Source organism: Ammospiza caudacuta, chromosome Z (assembly GCF_027887145.1).
Source record: "Ammospiza caudacuta isolate bAmmCau1 chromosome Z, bAmmCau1.pri, whole genome shotgun sequence".
NCBI lineage: Eukaryota > Metazoa > Chordata > Aves > Passeriformes > Passerellidae > Ammospiza > Ammospiza caudacuta.
The window spans coordinates 26,614,127-26,633,575 of record NC_080632.1 but is presented as its reverse complement, the minus strand read 5'-3'; the positions used below and the strand labels follow the sequence as shown (position 1 = coordinate 26,633,575).

The window sequence follows — 19,449 nt, the reverse complement described above, 5'->3', positions numbered from 1 at the left end:
GATGAACAGATTCAAACCGGAATAGAGCACGTTTTAAGAAAAACTCTTCTCTGTGAGGGTGGTGAGCTGCTGGAACAGGTTGCCCAGAGAAGCTGTGGATACTCCATCCCTGAAAGATTCAAGGCCAGGTGGGATGGAGCTCTGAGAGTGGTCTAGTGGAACTGACTGAGGCATGTAATTCACTGCAAGCCTTTAACATAACACTGAAAATTTGCTTACATATTCAGCAGTTAAATACTCTCACACGAACTTTAATGAAGATGAAAACAATCAAACATTTTTCTCAGGGATTTTTCAATCCTGAGGCAAAACAATGCATCAAACAACTGAACATTTTCAGTCATTCAGTGAAGAATGCCAAATCCAAATATTTCTTCAGACTTTAGAAATATTCTCACTTAAAAATTTGAAAATAATTGATTAAAAAAAACCTATTTACTAATTATAGGAAAAAGCTTGAAACCAGCTCATATTTAAATACTAATAGCAGCTTAAAGTATTTCCAGTAACTTCAAGCCAAGGAAGGCTTAAAAATTACTAGTTAATGATAAGCAAGCCTCCCAAAATTCTTACGAAGAGAATGAAAGGAACAACTTGTTGCCACTTGCTTGGCATTCCCAATAAAAGGACAAGTACTAGCATGACATATAATATCAGCTGCAGAAAATTAATGATCTGCTCATGTCATCTAGGTATTTTATAGATTTCACTTATTTAAACAGCCTTGAGTGTCTACTTCACTTCAAAGACATGACAGTCATTTCAGCACATAAGTATCTGCATGAATTACCTAATCAAAGTCTCATTCTTCAGCAGGTCATCATTACCTAAAAAAACCCCACTATCCATTCATAACATTCTGCCAAATCAAAATGTTACATCATTCTTTAGGAAATGCATCTAAATAAATTTTAGAAGTTAAATGTAGAAAATTAATTCCTTAAAACATGGAACACTTCACTTCTCTTTTCAACAGATCATATTGCCAATAACCTGTTGAAAAGTAATTATATTTAAACTGATCGGCAGAGATGTAGAAATATAATTATTTTTCGGTGAATTCCTAAACTAAAATGTACAGAGCAAATATTATCCTTAAGAATTGGCACAAGTTGATTAAAATACAAAACTATTAACAGGTTTTACTACACCAAAATATATTAAACAAAATTTTTAAAGACCTTAGTAGCTAAATTTGTATTAGTAGCTGATGTTTAACATATATTAGACTGTACTAATTATAGAAACCACAAGAATGCAACAGTAAAAATGGATTTCTAAAGTACTTTAAAGTCACTGAACAATCTGTCCTTTATGGAAACAGCAGGGCAAATCACCTCTATTTCAGCTGAGATTTAGCTTCTCTAGCATTCTTTCAAAAAGTCTAACTCAACTTGGAACATTTTAAAGGAATAAATGCACCATGATTCATATTTACCAATATACTCCATAATCCTTATGGATTCTTTCCAATTCAAGATCTGTGATGTGACACTACACAGTTAGGGATACTCTACCACTAACTATGCATCATTATGTCATTTTTCTAATCTAACATTCTCAGGTTAAAGTTACAATAACATTTTTCAAGGGAGAGGTTACTTACCCAATTCATTAATAGTTGCTCTTGCTCTTGAAACAAAAGAACTAACTTCACTTGAATGCATTTTTGCCCTTTCCTTAAGGTCAGCACCTGTAAGTGATATTTCATACATATTTAGCAAACTATAAACAGGATTGTGTATGCATTTTAAAAAGTAAAATATTTCTTCACTTATAAAAAAAATTAAGTCTACTTCTAAACAAGGAGTTTAAATTGGTCATATAATTTTTCCACAGATTTCAAGGAAAATATGAACTATTTATCAAGGAAAGACAAAAACAAAACCAAAAAGCCCAAAACAAACAAAAAAAAATTATCAAACAAACAAAAATTAAATTATTATAAAAATATTTTCAGAATGTACATTCTTCCCAGTGCCATTTCTTTTTCTTTTATTAAAATAGTTTATGAACAGTAGCATTTATGTTTATAGTTCATCTGTTATACTACTTATTTTCCCAACTATGTCTCAAAGTCTGATAAATACATGTTTTTCATATTGCACTCTTGTTATTCTCTTATTGGTAGATTATGCGGTACATAAATTGCATGGTTTTACATTAACAGACTATATATCTAAATAAAAATGCTATAGTGGACCAATTTTTCAGTTCACTTTCCACTCATTTACTTATATTTATTTTGGAATAAGTTACATACCATCATTTCTTGTCAAAAAAAAGCTGCATCTTGAAAATTTTTACCTATTTTTTCAGGAGTATATAAAAATCAAGTTTGTTTAATAAGCATAGATATGGACACAAATGTGTTTTTAAAATCCCACTTATAGAAAAAGCTGACATTTTCCCTCATGAGTGTGTAAAAAAAAAGAAAACTAACAGTAATAGTAATAATAATAGCTAAATACAAAAGTCTATCTTTCTTATAGATGAACAATATATTAAAAAGGCAAAACCTGCATAGACACATTTATTCTCTAAAAAAGTGAAACAGACACAAGGCAACTTAGTGTGCATTAGTTCCATTTGGTAAAAAATAACCTATTCAGCTGGCCTCTTTGCATGCCTGAAAAGGCTAAAAAAAGACAATTTAAAAAAAAAAGGTTTATGTTTCTCTACCCTGAGAATACTATCCATTTAGGAAAATGCACTGAACCCAGATTAAGTGAAGACTGGGGCTCAGAATTTTAAATTATGCAGTCATAGGTTTCATTTCACCTTCTAACTTTCTGGACTCAACTCATGAGAGGCCATCCTGACCCTCTTCATCAAACATAGTCTTAGACACACTTTTGTTGACAGCATTAGTTTTAATGCCAAAAACCTTAGGCGAGTTCTACGAAAATCAGTATCTCAATCTGACATTTTCTGATGGACATTCAGTTGTCACTTTAAAGTACCATGTCTAATAATGCAGCTCTACATCCTTCTTCTTCTGTCATAGCAAAGCTTCTCATTTAACTGTGACTTTTGCTCTCCTTCTACATATGTCAATATAAAAACAATGGAGCATCAGTCCTGGCTGCATTTGCATATTTCCTGCTAAGTAATGTTAAGCCTAATTTACAGTACCAGGCACTTTGTCAAAAACTTCCAAACAATGTTCTAGAATGTACCCCAAACGAGTCAGTAGGACAGGCCAGTTAACCAGACAGTACAAAACAGGAATTATTACAGTCAAGCCTGCACTGCAGAAAAATTGCACCTGCTAACTTAGTAATTCACAATCAATGCATACAGAAATCTTGCCAGGAAGCCAAAAAGCAAAATTTTCACCCACAAATCTGGAAAGAACTCCAAATCAAATAAAACTGCAAGCAACTTTCACAAATCCATTTACATATAGAGTTCTGGAGCTAAAAGAAATTTTTGAAATGTTGTGTTTAAGAAGCTAAGTGGTAAATTGCTTTAGAAGTCGCATCAGCAAGGATGCAAATGAAGAAGTATCATTTACTTGATATCAGTTAAAGTCTGGATCTAGCTTCTTCAACTTTCATCAAATCACTGCCTATGTAAGAAACTGTATGCTTTATGTACAAAAACCTCTTTGGCTGTGCAATCTGACTCAAAACTTCCATACACTGAACTCCTACTCACTGGGCATTCCCTTGAAAAATATATTAAAGAAAATATCTAGCATTACTGCAAAGAAAGTCTTCTGTCAATATATGATTAAAGCCATTTTTAGGGTTTGATTTATTCAGACTAGAATATATGCATAGAAAAATGGACTCAACCAAAAGAGACCAAATCTTCTAAAACAAAAAATACACTCTAGACTTCTTCCGCCAGTTAGAATATACATTTCCCTGAAAACATTTACATAAATTGATTAAATATTTAACAAAAAACTTGTTCAGGAATGGATTAAAATATAGCTGCTAATTTAAAATTAACAGTATGGACTACCGTAAAGAAATTTCAAGTACATATCTGATCTTAGTGCCTTAATCAACTTTTGTAAACTAACATTTCCTTTTTTTGTATGTTTCTCCCTCACAAATGTCAAGGAAATGGAAAGTGCCCTTTTGGTAGCCCTTTTTCTATTTTAGCTCTCCAAAGAATAGTAATAGCAACTGAAGCTTTTTCAGAGGGAAGAATTTTAGTCAGAAACCATTCACTGCACTCCAAAAGAACATATGCCTTGGCATCCTCTGGGTCACAGGAGATGGAACTGCCACCAACTTAACACTTTTGTTCCTGTTATAAGATTTGACTGCTCAAAGAATTATTGATGAATTCTGACCCACATAGCAAAGAACTGTTCACATATTTCTTCAAAATCTGTTTTTAAGTCAGTAGAAAGTGTTTTGTTTCTGAAGCTAGCCATGAAGGAGAACGCAAGTTGAACCAGAGAGTTCTTCTCTCTTAGCTACTAAAACCAAAGACCCTCTCTCACCCCAGGTTTTCTACTTCAAAGTAGCTGAAAATAGTCTTTGCTTAACTGCTGAGAGCAACAAAGTAGCTAAGGTTTTCAAACCACAAAAAGTCTGACACAACAAAACTGTGATTTTTCTAAGGGCCACAGCTGAAAGCTGTGGACAGTATGACCTATCCACTCCCCCACATCCACTCCCAACAGACTCCTGCAACTCTACTGTGGGTCCATTCCTTCCTGCCACACTGAACACAGAGCCCTCAAAGACCTCCTACCCGAGAAGGAAAAGAGCAAACCCAAGCTATCAGGGAGCGGAGGCATATAACTTGCAGTTTTGATGGTACACTGTAATTATGTCCCCACATCCATCCGGTTTGTACTGGAGCATGAATCATTGTTTTCCCCATATTAAGCTTCCTGGTATCTCGATGCTTTGTCCCACTAATTGATTTTCATCCACTCAGAACAATAACAGAAGCTGTGATTTTAGGAGTTATGCTCCCCAGTTCTCACCTCACTGCTCACAACATTTTATGAACTGCATTTTAAAGATTGTGAAATGCCATTTTCAAATTACAAGCTGCTATTGCAGGACAAAAGAGAAGTGCCACAGCGAAAGGCTACATTGACAGTACCATCAACCATTCCCTTCTACAGCTATATTAGCATTCGTTCAGGTACTTGCCACTTGTGAATAAACACTTGAATCAATTTAATTCACAGAAGTACCACTTCAAAATTTACACAGCAAACTGGACCTTTCTGATAACCTCCAATGTAAAGCTATGATTGAAAACTACCAGTACAAACAGCAGTTCTTTAGTGGTCAGCTGTGATTTGGTCTTTCCAGATCAATTCTTGAAACCGGTGTAAGGAAGATGCATACTGTTTTAAATACTACCTACACTTGTATTAAGGTTGGTCAATTCCAAAAGAAAATCTCTCTGGAATTTGATCCATCACTTTCTCACTTTCCTCCTCCTATATTGGAAGAAAATAGGAAGGTTAGTTTGTTTGCCTTTTTTACCTTACTTTCCCTAAATATGAAAACCCTGTCATAGCAACTCTCTTTTGCATAGTTTCAAATATTTGGCTATTCAATGGTTGGCTTGTATAATATACTGTCAGTTGAGAGAATTATTGCAGCATGTGCCTGACTTCCACTTCACAATGATGCCAGAGAAAATGTTTCTTTGAGAAAGCCAAGGGCAGTCCAACTAGATAGGGATATTGTTGTTGTTCACCAGAATTTTCCACGTACACATATGTATGACAAGGATGGCTTTTAACTCAGAAAACACACCAAAGGAAACCAACTTTTATAGTGATTACACTGACCCCATTCGTCCTGCCTTATATGGTTATTTTTACAAAGTTACTAATCAGAATTTATATACTGTTGAAAAGCTATATGTTATGTTTGTAAAATACATTCCAACTATAAGTCTCACTTTCCAAATACAAATGCCTAGAAATCTTCCTGTACAGACTATTCTATGCAACTTACAAAACACACCCCAAAATCTCTAAATGAAAATGGCATAAAATGTAATGGTTTATATGTGAAACTTACAGAATTTACCTTTATTCAATAAATAATTTGTATTAAAGTAGGTCTTTTAGAAAGCTGGCACACCAAAATTAAACAGTGAAGTTATTCTATCAAGTGTCTAAAGGTGCTTGAATTGTCTTTTGTCTGGGAAGAGGAAAGGAAGTGACACATACACAGGCATTTTTGGTAGAATAAAGCATTAAATTCTTAGCGCAGCAGTGTTATTGTGAGTTTGCCCTTTGATCTTAGTAAAGACAGATCGACTAGCTCTGTCAATACATCAAAATTTAAATAAGGAGGTGACACTGGGGAGTATCAAAAGATACCGTCTTGCATACTATAACCTATTATTCTGTATCTTGTCAGCAAGAGCTAAGAACACTGCAAACAGCAAAACACAAAGGCATCACAATCCACTCAAACAAGTTAAGGAATTTATGAAGGGAACTTACAATGCTTTCAGCTAGAAGTACAATACATGCACTACCTCACCAATTAAAATGCTGTGAATTCCTATGAACCCACATCTTATTCCCACACAATGTATTTAAGCAGACTGTGAATAAATATTCGTCCTTCTCCACACATACTGAACTAAATAAAATACTGAGGGCAAAGGGCCAACTTTGACATACATTATAGATTAACTTTAAACCACAAAAAACAAACCCATTAAGGTACATGGAAATATCTTTATTTAAAAGCAGATGTGTTCAACTTCCAGAGAAGCCATTCCAAGAAATCCAAGAAATCATTAGCAGAACACCAATAAATTTCTATGAGGTTAAAAACACCTCAAGAGGAAGCTCAAGAGGACAACATTATAGTCAACTTACATGCAAAGCCAGAAAGAATTATCCACATTTCTTTTTCTCCAAATTTCAAAGAACTTCAGAAATAAAGGTTTTAAGCCCTGAAGTCTATTTAGGACAACTTAGCTCCCAATTTTAAAACTACAGTACCTCATGAAATGTCACAGTTGAGACGGACACACAGCACAACACTCAAGGCTCACGCAACAACAGCCAACTTTTACTGAGCTCCCCTTATACAGTTTTTGTAAACGCGCACAGTTGCCCCTGATCGGCTGAATTTAGCTGCCACCTGGCTTATTGGCCAATAGCTGTCTGCATCCCCAATGGTCTAAACTGGCTCCCTAATGGGCTAGACTGGTCAAGTTATATAATTAGGGTTATCTGTAACTGTGAGACCTCCAGGCCAGCTGCTAGCACCACAGTTCCTCCTTTTTGTTTTTAAATACAAAGGCAGCACCTACCTTCCTCTGCAGGGCCCTTGCAGACTGGATGACAAATGTGGCACAATGTACAGAATAATGATGATGACACAAATGATAAGCCTAAGTCGAATGAAGATCTTTACCCAACACAACAAGTCTAACCTTACCAGCCACTGGTTTATGCCAGATACCTTCAAAGACTTTACAAGCATGTCCGGGAGCCATCAAGCACAGCTTTGCAGTGTAGTATGCCCCAGGCTATTTACATCTATGGCCTAATTACACACACTTAAGAAAGCTACAAATAAGTCAATTCAAACAACTGTCGGAGAAAATATTCAAAAAACTGTTAGGGGTAATGCACTGCTGTCTTGTTTCCGCCATAAAATACATATCCTTCTACAGAGTCCTGTCTTTTAAATGTCCGATTCTTGAAGTCATAGGAAGTTAAAGGCAAATTGTTGTATCAAGGTTATATATCCTTCTTCTTAGTCTTGTCCTTAAACAGTTTGACTTTTCAGGTTCGAGTGAAGCAATAGGCAAACTTTTCCACAATTGCTGACAACATCCTGCACCTGACAACAGTCAGTTTGTTAGGCCATGACTGAGAATTTTAAGAACATGCAAGGCTTTCATGGGAGTATATACCATCCCCACACATCCCCTTTTTTGTTTTTTAAACATGCATTTTGAACTGCCATGGGCATGCTCAACAATGTCTTCCTTTTAGCTACTACTGTAATTACATTTTCTTGTATTCTTTCCAGCAGCTCATACAAGAAATCACTACATGTTCTCATCCTACTCCATTTTTTATATAAACAATTCCACAGCTGCTGTTTAGTAAAGCCTGGTTTCTTTTAAACATGCATTGTGACATTGTTCAGCTGTCTAGCACTCATTTGTGGTACATAAATCTGGTTGGACTGAATTAAGTTCAGGTAAAAGACCCTATCTGTAGTGGTAAGACACATTAATTTACTGGCATATTTTTTCCAATAAAATTTGTAGCTCCCACAAAAAAAAAAAGGGGAGCTATATGTTAAAAACATTAGGGCAGACACTGAAATGAATTTAAATTCAGTGACAATTTTGTTACTTTCTCAATTACCTTTTGCAGATGCATTTAATAGATGCTCTGCAATTGCACATCTGATACATGCAGACCATTAGTGCATGTTCAAATTTAACCAGAATTATTATAATTTAATGGTTTTCAGTGAACCTCCTCTAACTGAGTTTGAGGAGCTGCCCACTGTAAACTTTGCTAATTAATTTATCTGACATTTTCTTACTGATCTGAACTTGCTGAGGCTGAGAGATTCACTGCTGATGGCAGGGATTTGATGGACAGTCTACCAAAGACAAGAAATAGTTAATGCTGTCCATTGCAATCAAGGAGAAAATAGTTCACATATCAGAACTCCACTGATGTTTTAGTTCTTTGACAATTCAGGCAATTACTGTAAAAATTCAGTTCAGCTTTAGCATTATAGGTAAGGAGATTCTCCTCGCAGGTAACAGTGTCAAGGCAGCTGTTTCATGCATGTTCAGCTGCACAGTCTGGTCCAGCTGAGTTAATGATAGCAGCTTACAATAAATAGTTTGGGCTACCAAGATTAATACCTGTGACTTTTGGGTAAAATTTTGTTAGTCAGCCTCACTGATAAAAAAATTAACTGGATTATGGTATATTTTGCCAATCCTTTAAGAAGTCTTAGACTTACATCCAGGACGAATGCTGGTTGCCAGGCTGGAGTACAATAGGTTTTTTAATAGAGTCATTTAGAAGGTGTCAATGCCCATGCAGGCCTTGACCTGGTGAGTACTATTTGTATATAGTGCCACTTAAATGCTTTCAGGTTATAAGTATCCACTTTTGTTCTCAGCCTTATTAATTTAATATTACTAATAATTATAATATAATGATTATAATATTGTTGATAATTATGTTATTAATAATAAATATTAATAATATCAACATAATTCAACCTATGAAATTCAGAAGGTTGTTCAGGACAATAGGCACCTATCCCATTATGAATCGTAAAACTAACCTTCAGCAAAATAATAAGCACCACTGAACAAAAATACCTACAACTGCCTAAATCCTTATCATCACCCAGGGTCTGCCATAGCTCAGGAGCCCCTTTTCCTAGCAAGGACTTAGAAAGCCCCTCCTGGGAAAGGTCTCCAAGCCTACCTTGAAAAAGTTTTTATAAGACCAAATTTACAATTCAAAATCATTTCATTTCATTTTTAGGACAGAAACTCCTGGGTTTGATGGCATACTTCCCCTGCCAGCCAGAGCCAAGACGTTGGCTGGGAGGTTTTCCCTAACATATCTTAAAACAAACCTCTATTAATATCTAGTGAAAAGTTTCTTAACATAAATAACTTATGAATAATCAAAGGAATGCATACAATTAATATTAAATAATATGCTCTGGCTGGATCCCTGTGTGTGGCAGGCATTGAGCTTAAAGCTTAATAAGAATACACACTTAAGAGACAAGGTGATAGATTTTAATTTCAATTTTGTCAGATGTTACTAAATTTTGCTAATGCATCATCAGTATAATTAACAACATCCATCTCTGGAATCTGTAGCTGATGTGTTCTCATAACAGTTCCAAAAAGGCACCCTTAAAAACCTTTAGCTTATTTCTAAGTGGGTAAATATTGAAACTAGTTAGTAGAATGAAACATCAGAATCTTCAAAAGTTATTCCCGTGCATAGTTAAATGCTGCAAGATAATTGCACATTTAATAAAGTATATTTTCATTAGAGTTTTGTAGGTCATAATCAAATCTAGGTAGTTTTTGTAATTCAAACTTTATACAAATATCAAAGAAGATTTGGCAAATGTCAATAGTATTTAACAACTCATAGGCAGGGTCCTTAAATTCCGTAATGGCAGGCATTTCAAAATTTAGCTAAGCAAGCTGTTGGTTGTTGCTGTGTGTTTCTAATGCTGGAAACTTCCTGGCTATGAATTTTCATGGTAATCACTTGCCTTGCCACATCCGATTATCAATTCTTTGGAAGACCTCACCAAATGAGCCTTCCTCAATGCATCCCAAATCGGTAAATAACTCCAGGCTCACCCTGCGCGTCAGGCACCTGCACCACCACAGGCGAGCAGGCCACTGCGGGCAGCAGAGCCCAGGAAGACACTGCCTGCAGCTCCCACAGCTTGGCTAGGCCCCACTCCCCCGTCCCAGCGCGGGGCTGGCTGCTTAAGCCGTCCCAGGATGGTGGCTCTCAGCACAGCCACGGTTGGTTCAGAGCTCTGTGTTGGGCTCCAGCTGTAGACAGTGTTTGCTAGGCAATCTGACTCATTGCCTGCTCAGGAGTGGCTCTTGGTGCCACATGGCTCCACTCCAGGGTGACTCTTGGTGGCATGCGGCTCCACTCTGTTGGTCCCTGGGGCTGCCTGCAGCCGGCAGCGTCCCCCAGCCCCTCGGGCACTGACAGCAGTGCTGACTGCCTCGGTGTTCTCCAGGCTTCCCGAGCCCCAACTGTGGACACAGCAGAATGTGGTGTTCCATGGTTCTGGGTGCCAGCAAGCTCCCGCTGGCACTTCAGTGTTTGGGCACATGTAGCTCCACGCCAGCACTTTCAGCACTTAGCATCACTTCATTTCCAGGTCCCACCTGCACGCCAAAGCTGCAGGTGGGTGCACCAAGCGGCGGCTGGGTGCCCAATCTGCGGCAGGCAGGGGCGTGCCGAGCAGATTGACAGTGACGTGGGGTGTAAAACAAGGCTCATGTGGCTCCAGCGGCCACATCACAGGTGAGCTTGGGCACTGTGCCTGCACACTTGATGCCAATGGCAGCAGTCGGGCAGTCACAGCATGGGCGAACCCGTGCCCAATGCAGACGTTGCTGATAGCAGCACTGGTGGGAGAGCTTCAGCGGCACACAAAGCAGAGCCATAGGCAGATGGAGCTTGGATAACAGTAGCTTCCCCCTCGGCTTCTGGCCCTTCCTCTCTGCCTGCACACCCAAGATGGCATTCACTCCTGCCGCCATTCCACCCCACCCTCCATCCCCACTGGATATTCTGGCAGGCAGTGCCCGCAGCACCTCCACTGTGGCTCTCATCTGTTTTAAGGTGTCCAGCACCAGCCAACAGGCCATTAAAAAGTCTTTATCAGTTGTGTCCACTCCATGGCGCATGACAGCAAGGCTAGTAGAGCCTGTTCATATACATACTTTATCCCCCGTCCACATAAAAAGAGGGTCCATACCTGTACAATAGCATTTTCTTCAGTAGAAACTTGTGTCCCCATGTCCCCAGCGGCTTTTTCTGTTTACACGGTCTGGACCTTTGCTGCTGCTGGCAGCTCTCCCCGGCTGCCCTCCTCCGCCGGGCTTCCCTCTCCACCGCCATCCCCACAGCCTGGCTATTATTGATCATGTCAGGATCACCACTTGGTGCAGCAGAGATGGACACATGACACAACACTCGAGGTTCAGGCGACAACTTTGATTGAGTGTAGTTCCCTTTATATATTTTTCAAAAGCTCACACAAGTTATCCCTGATTGGCTGAGTTTAGTTGCCACTCAGCTTACTGGCCAATAGCTGTCTGCATCCCCATCAGCCTAAAATGGCTCCTAACGGCCTAGACTGGTCAAGTTATATAATTAAGGTTATCTATAACTGTGAGGCCTCCAGGCCAGCTGCTAGCCACCACAATGAGACAAATATACTTATTTAAATATAGTGTCAAGTCCAACACAAGTTGAACTTTGTTAACACAGCAGTAAGTTACGACTATTATTCTGTTGATATATACTTCCAATTTACATCCTTAAAATCCTTTTAAAAACACATAAATACATAATTTAAAATTTATCATAATAATGTTGCCCTATAGATTAATGAATTTTACTTTGCTTTCAACTAACATTTTTCTACATGTAAAGCTACATGCTTGACAAATCACAGACAAAACAATGTCAGTTACTACTGAAATTTTTTGCCCACGTAAAAGTAAAACATTTTATGCTTTGCTGACAATATATGCAAGCATACCAGTAGTAATTCCACTGTACCTCCAGCTCAGCCAAACTCAGGATACTCAGACCATTAACCTTAAACTATTAGAGCTATTACAGACTGTAACCCTGAACACAAATGAGTTCAGGCTGCTCAATCAAGGACAGGCAGAATGTGTCATAACTGCTGACACTCTGGAACACATTCCACAAAATAACAAAAAAAATTCACCTATTTCACAGAATAATAAACAAGTCTTACCTGGAGAATTATTTTTATCTTCTCCCATAAAATCTCTAGAAGTGACCTGGCCTAAACTTCTATCAAATGCACAGCCCTAGACTAGGTTGTCCAGGGTCCTTCTAAGTCTTTAATACTCTTGGCAAGGGAGATTCCACCATTTTTCTGGGAAAGCTATTCATATGATTAACTCTTAATTAATCTTCTTACATAGATTTTTTTTCTTTTTTATTTGCACAGTATTCCCCTAGAGCAACCTTGCCCACTGCATTTTCTGTCATTGTATAAACCCTTGTAAATACAGTATTTTTCTCTGAATCTACCTGGCACAGGAAGACGGTTATCTCTCCCCTCTCAGCAACCTCCAAGCCTCTAATCATGTTATGCTAGCCTATGAATTGCTGAGTAGAATAAGCACATGCCTTGATCCACTGATGACTGGACTTCCTGATGCAGTCCATGACACTGTTTGCCTTCTTTATGCCATATTATACTACTAGCTCATATTAGGTTTGCTGTCCCCTAGAACCCACGAGTGCTTTGCAGCAGAGCTATACCTCAGCCAGTATGTTCCCAGCCTGTTCTGCTACTTAAGCCTATTTCTTTCCAGATGCAGTTCCTATTTATTTTTGTTAAAATTCATGCAATTCTTGTTGGTCCAATTTTTTGGCCTCTTAAGGTTTCTCAGAATGCATGGTTCCTCTTCCTTCCCAGACATCTCCTCTCCTTCCACTCTGAAGTCATCTGCAAACTCAGGGATGGTTCAATACTATCATTAAAGTATTTACAAATAGCACTATGAGACCCAGCATCAATTTTCAAGGAACTCCACTCCAAAGACCACTAACAGTTTGACTTTGAGCCACTAACATCACATTGCCCTTTGATCTCTAGAGATGAGACACCTTTCACAGTCCATATATCTAAATTGTATCTTACCAACTTGTCTATAGGAACAGAAGGGACAAACATGTCAAGTGCCTTTTTAAAGTCAAGGTACAGAGCATCTGTAACTCTTCTTTCATCCACAGAATAAGTGGTTTCATCACAGAAAGCATCATGTTGGTAAAGCACAATTCACCCTTGGTAAATCTGAGCCGGGTTTTCCCCACCATTTTCTTTCTTGTCTTTCAAATTCTTGGAAAAAACTTCCATAAACACTTGTTCTACAACTTCCCCCAAAAATGTAGTGAGACTGACAGCTCTGTATTTTCCCAAATTTTCATGTCTGTAGATGGGTATAATATTTCACTTTTCAGTCACTTAAGCCTTCAATGACCCCTCAAATAAGATAGATGGTGGACAAATTCAGTTGCATCCCACCAAATCCTGTTCATGTGAATGTGTCCGACTGCTACAGCTGGATCTTAACTCAGTCCTACTCAAACAGCGTTTTGCTGTTAACTTCATTGCTGCTTCTTCTTGGCATAGAAGCTTGGGACCTGAACTTTCCCATGCAGACCAAGGTAAAGAGAAAATGGAATTACTTCTACCTTTACTGTGCTGTCCATAATTAAGCAGACCTACGTTTTCCTTAACCTTATGTTTGTTACTAATATACCTACAGGAATTCTTTTTGTTACTCTTGCCACGTGTTAGTAACATAGCTACAGGAGTTTTTTTGGTTACTCTTTGAACCGGCAACTGAAATTCTTCCATCCTAAACATATTTCTGGACAACTGAGCGCTTTGGAAGTCTGTCCCATTTTCCAAGGGATAAACAACTTCTCCAAAAATATAAAAAGGATATTCAAGAGATTAAAAGACAGGATTTTTTTCCCATTAAAAATGAATAGTTAAGTCTAAATGTTTAAACGGTAAAGAATACACAAAATAAACTTAGAGTGTACCAAATATTCTATATTGTATTTCTAAATATTTTCAAGATTTTAGATTCAAACTGACTCTACCAATACTCCTAAATCATAATGAGAACATTATGAAATCAAACATCATTTCAGAGACAGATCTGAAAGTTAAGGACGAAAAGTGAAAAAATATACCAAAATATCTATTAAACAAAGAACTGCTAGCAACTTGCTTCTGATGATCAGCTTCTTTTAGGAGTGCTACTGAAAAGGAAGATCTTACAAAGTAGTAAAACTTACTCTACATTTTCTTTGCTCTGAGATTTTATATTTAGATTTGAAATCAAATGTGCATGTAACAGGTAAAATTTATATAGAAAGATCATTTCCTCATAGAACAATCTGTAAAAGAATAATGTATTGTTGTTAAGACCTGTCTTTGCACAACTTTTTGTTTGGTTTGGTTTGTTTTCTAATTCCTTAAGGATTGATAAAAAAATAAGATTCACATTAAGTTTGCCCATGCTGCAGAGTATCTTGAAACTTTGCAATGAGGAAAGAATCTCATAACATTTACTCTAAGTTTCTTCAAACTCTCACATGTTTTCATACTTAATTTTTGCTTTATATTTATTTCTTAATTTGAAGTTAAACAGACATGAACACCACTTCTATGTAGCAAACATGACTTGGATCTCTACATTTTAGTGCATTTTCATTGTGGTTTAACTCAAGTTAGCACCTAAGTATACCACACAGCCACTCACTCACTCCCCCTCCCTTGCCAGTGGGATGGGAATGAGAACCAGGAAGAGTTGAGATAAGGACAATTAAATAATGAGAATAAAATAAGAATAATTGTGTTTATAATGATAACAACAATAACAACGGATATAACTAAAAAGAGAGAGAAAAATGAAGGCCAAGGAGAAAAGCCACATGATGTACAATGCTCACCACTCGCCCCGCCTGTCTCCCAAGAGCAATCAGCAGCTCTCAGCCAACTGCCCCCCGTTTATAAACTGGGCATGATTTCCCATGGTAGGAAATATCCCTTTGGCCAGTTTGGGTCAGCTGTCCCGGCTGTGATTCCCCTCAGCTTCTTGTGCACCTGCAAAGCCTTTGGCTTAGGGTAAGCACTACTTAGCAACAACCAAAACATCAGTGGGTTGTCAACATTATTCTCATACTGAATCCAAACAACAGCACTGCAACAGCTACTAGGAAGAAAATTAACTCTGTCCCATCCAAAATAAAAACCACATAATGGTTTCAACAAAGGTAGGAAACAAAACATACAAAGGTAAAAAAAATCAATAATATACCACAAAATATTAAGCAAGTGCTTAAAATCTCATATAATATGGAATGGAGAACTTCAAAAGTTACATAAATATATGTGGAACTAAATTTTTCACATGCACAAAATTCTTAGAAAGTCAGCAACTTGCAAAGATCCAAAATTATTTGAAACTAATATAAGAGGGCACACATGTTCATGGGTATTAGGAAGATATTTGAGTATGCCACACATAAGGACCCAAAAAAGTAAAACCATAGTGCTAACATGAAATTCAGCTTTAACAGTGAATTAATATACTAAGATCAGGCTCTGAAGTGCCAAAGAGCTATAAACAAACAGTCACTGGCAGAAAACATAGACCTTGGCCCTATGCCTATCTAACTGGGTTATCTATCAGCCTTTGGTACTGTTACACACACATACTATGGAGATTATAACATATTTTTCATAACTGCCCGTTAAATATCACTTTTTCTAAGAAATTAGTTCACAATATATAATTAAAGCATCTTTCATAACTTAAAGAGTAACCATCCACTTTCAGTTGTAGCCATTTGCATTACTTAACAGCTACCACCAATCCTGTTGCACACTTGTACAGACACAAATCTTTGCAAACACCACTTGAAATGAGTACAGAGGAAAATGCGTTTACATATAATGATAATAAAAAGCAAGCTGTATACTAAATTTCAAAACAAAATGGGAAAGATGCTCACTGCAGTATCTTAGTGGATGGAAAAACAGTTTGGCAGGAAGGCTGCCATATATATTTCCTACATAAGAAAGTAATTTCAATTAATAAAGCCAATTTTTTCATATGTATTCCTGAAGTTATCTAAATGCAGATATATGATTTTTAAGCCAAAATGGATATTGATATTCTTCCATGTAAGATTGGCTATCATAATTTATTAGCATGATTTGATATCTGCAGGTTTTGCACATATGCCCTCTGTGTCACAGAAACATTCCTGAGAACCATTCAACTGTGAAAAACAAACAAAATGTCTGCAATTCCTATATACTTAAGCCTGTGGCAAGATGCCAGTCCTAAACATTCCCTGTGGTAAAATGGCAGCACTATAGCTCCTACTATGTAAGTTATCTTATATATCTTGCAATAATTTACATGCAGATCAGCATATTTAAAGCACTATCTGCTATATCAGTTCTCCTAAATAGGATATTTCAAAGGTACAACTTCAGGGATAGAGGGGGAGGGGTTGCCAAATTTTTTTTTCCCTTAAGCTTTTGAATTTTGAGATTTTCTGAAAGGCCCAGGTGCTATTTCACACAGGTTTCCACCTAAAATCCAGGAGTCCTTAATATAAACAACTAACTTCATATTTAAAGGGTTGACAATCTTCTTCCAACTATGAAAATTCAGACCAGCCTATAAAAATTCAGACCAGCCATAGATTAAAGTCAGATGTCTCTTTTTCCATCCTGTGTGTCCAGCTCTACATTTAGACACACAGCAATATTCCTTCTGCTAACCTCTTCAGCTGCAAAAATAAAAAACACAGTTTACACCTCACACGTGTTTCCTGAACTCATCTTCACTTGCAGAAGCAGGGGAAAAAAAAGAATCATTATAAAGATACAAACCTCATCTCTTAAAAATAAAGTCAATTTTTTCCCAAACACCAACTAGCTTTCTTTTGTGAAACTTCCAACATCCAGTCACTCCCCAGCCCCTATTCACTTACAGCTCCTTTTACAACAGGACTTCCTAAAGTTTCCTCCGTGAAACATGAAATAGACCACTTGCTGGTTTTGGCTGGGGTAGAGTTGATTTTTTTTTCTTTTCAGCTGGAATGGGGCTGTGTTTCAGATTTGTGCTGAGCACAGAGTTGATAATGTAGAGATTTTCTTGTTATTGCTGAGTAGGACTTACACAGACCCAAGGCCTTTTCTTACTGCTGGTGAGGAGACTGAGGGTGCATCAGGAATTGGGATGGGATACAGACAGGACAGGTGACTACAACTGACCAAGGTGATATTCCAGACCATATGACATAATGCTCAGGATATACGGTGTGGTGAAAGAAGGAGGAAAGGAAGAACATTTGCAGTGATGCCATTTTCTTTCCAAGTTACTGTCACACTTGATGTGGTCCTGTTCTCCAGTCGAAGGCTGAACACCTGCCTGTCCACGGGAAGTGGAGAATGAATGCCTTGTTTTAGTTTTCTTGTGTTTCTTTTGATTTCCCACTTAAACTGTCTTTATTTCAATCCATAGGTTTTCTAGCTTTTACCCTTCCAAATCACTCTTTAATTCCACTGGTGAGGACATGAGCAAGCAGTTGTGTGTGCTTAGCTCACAGCTGGGGTTAAACCACAACACCAGTCCTGGTGGAAAAGTACAATTATACGACAGTTACATGTGTTCAAATAGTAAATTAAGACATTCTTTTTGATTCTGTATTATGTCTCAGTTCTACTGATTTCTGTCAGGCTAACAAATCAGGACTACCAGAAGACCAGCACAAAGGCTGCATAATTTTTGACTTTCATATGGATACAGAATCAATGGAGAAGATCCACAAAGAGAAAATGGTGGTAGCAGCAGTGAACATCAGCTGTTAAGTTGCTAGGACCCCCAACCATGGACCTTTAAAAGAACCAAATCATGATAAGCTTGTGTGCTCCAAGCTTAGAGTAATATCTTATAAAATATCCCAGCTACAGGACAAGATCGCGAGTTTACAACTCACCTCATAGTAAAGATAAATATCAGCATTTAATAAAAAACAATGCATGTGGCAATCATTATTCAACACAGAGCTTTTTCTTAAAAAAAAAAAAAGTAAAGCTTTTTCCTGTAACATTTGTATTTCTATGTTATTCCCACAACAAGCATTACAGAAGTACTGAGTACTTCTTTAGTCATTGTGGTTGTATGAAAAATCAACTTTAACTTCCCCAAAAAACTTTTCATTTTCAAATTCAGTCTTTACTAGGTGAACTTCTACCTGAAACATAACTGAATTCTTATACAGAACAGCAAAGTTCAAGCTACACAACCACAACAGCTGTATTTTTACTCTAGTATTTACCTCCAAACTAATGATGCAATTACTACTCATGATTTTTATTAATACTACATCTTCTAAAACAAAATCCTCTGAAGAGATCAGCACCAAAGTTGTTTTCCTAAACAAAAAATTTGAACTAATTTACTTAATAGAATAATTATATATGGCTATTCTGACAACACTACCGCTGAAAAAAATAGCGTTAATGTAGTACCACATCTCATTTGTATAAATTGCAACAGCTTTGCAGTAAAGTCTGCTAACATCTAATCCCTATAATAACAACTGACACACAGTTTTCTATCTTCTGATTCACAAGAAAACAATTCGAAAACTTGCAAATGGTGCGACTCTTCATCTTTCTTTTTAGACCTTAAATGAATATTCAGACCAAATATTCTTAGTAAATACTACTGAGCCTTTCAACTCAAAAACAAAACTACGAACACACCAAAAATTCTCAGCAACCTGTTTGCTCCTTTTCAACTTTGATTTCTAGTAAATTCAGTAATCAACAAAAAGACATTTCATCTCACTATCACAGATGACTGACTCAAATATTTTGCATATACATCGGTACATCTGAGCATGGCAGATATGGGGTTTTAACATTAAAAGGAATTGATACCGATAGGTTTATCTTTTTTTGATTAGCCATACTTACAAATATAGTTTACTGACAGCACACCCAGTTTTATGAACTGTAAACAGAAAAGGAGGAAGTGTGCTGTGTGGAAGAGAAAGAATTTCTTCTAAAGAAGTCCTGAAGTCAGTATTCTAGCATAAATGCTGTTTAAGAAAGAAGGAATTTTTCCTGATAA

General features: G+C 37.2%; 1 protein-coding gene across 1 annotated transcript in view; it reads right to left on the bottom strand.

Moving 5' to 3' along the window:
- AUH (AU RNA binding methylglutaconyl-CoA hydratase) overlaps nucleotides 1-19,449 on the bottom strand; it is a 111,675-nt gene that overhangs the window by 67,334 nt on the left and 24,892 nt on the right. The window contains exon 4 of the mRNA XM_058823373.1: nucleotides 1,607-1,693. Coding sequence (XP_058679356.1) covers nucleotides 1,607-1,693 — 87 coding nt within the window. The remainder of the gene's footprint in view (nucleotides 1-1,606; nucleotides 1,694-19,449) is intronic.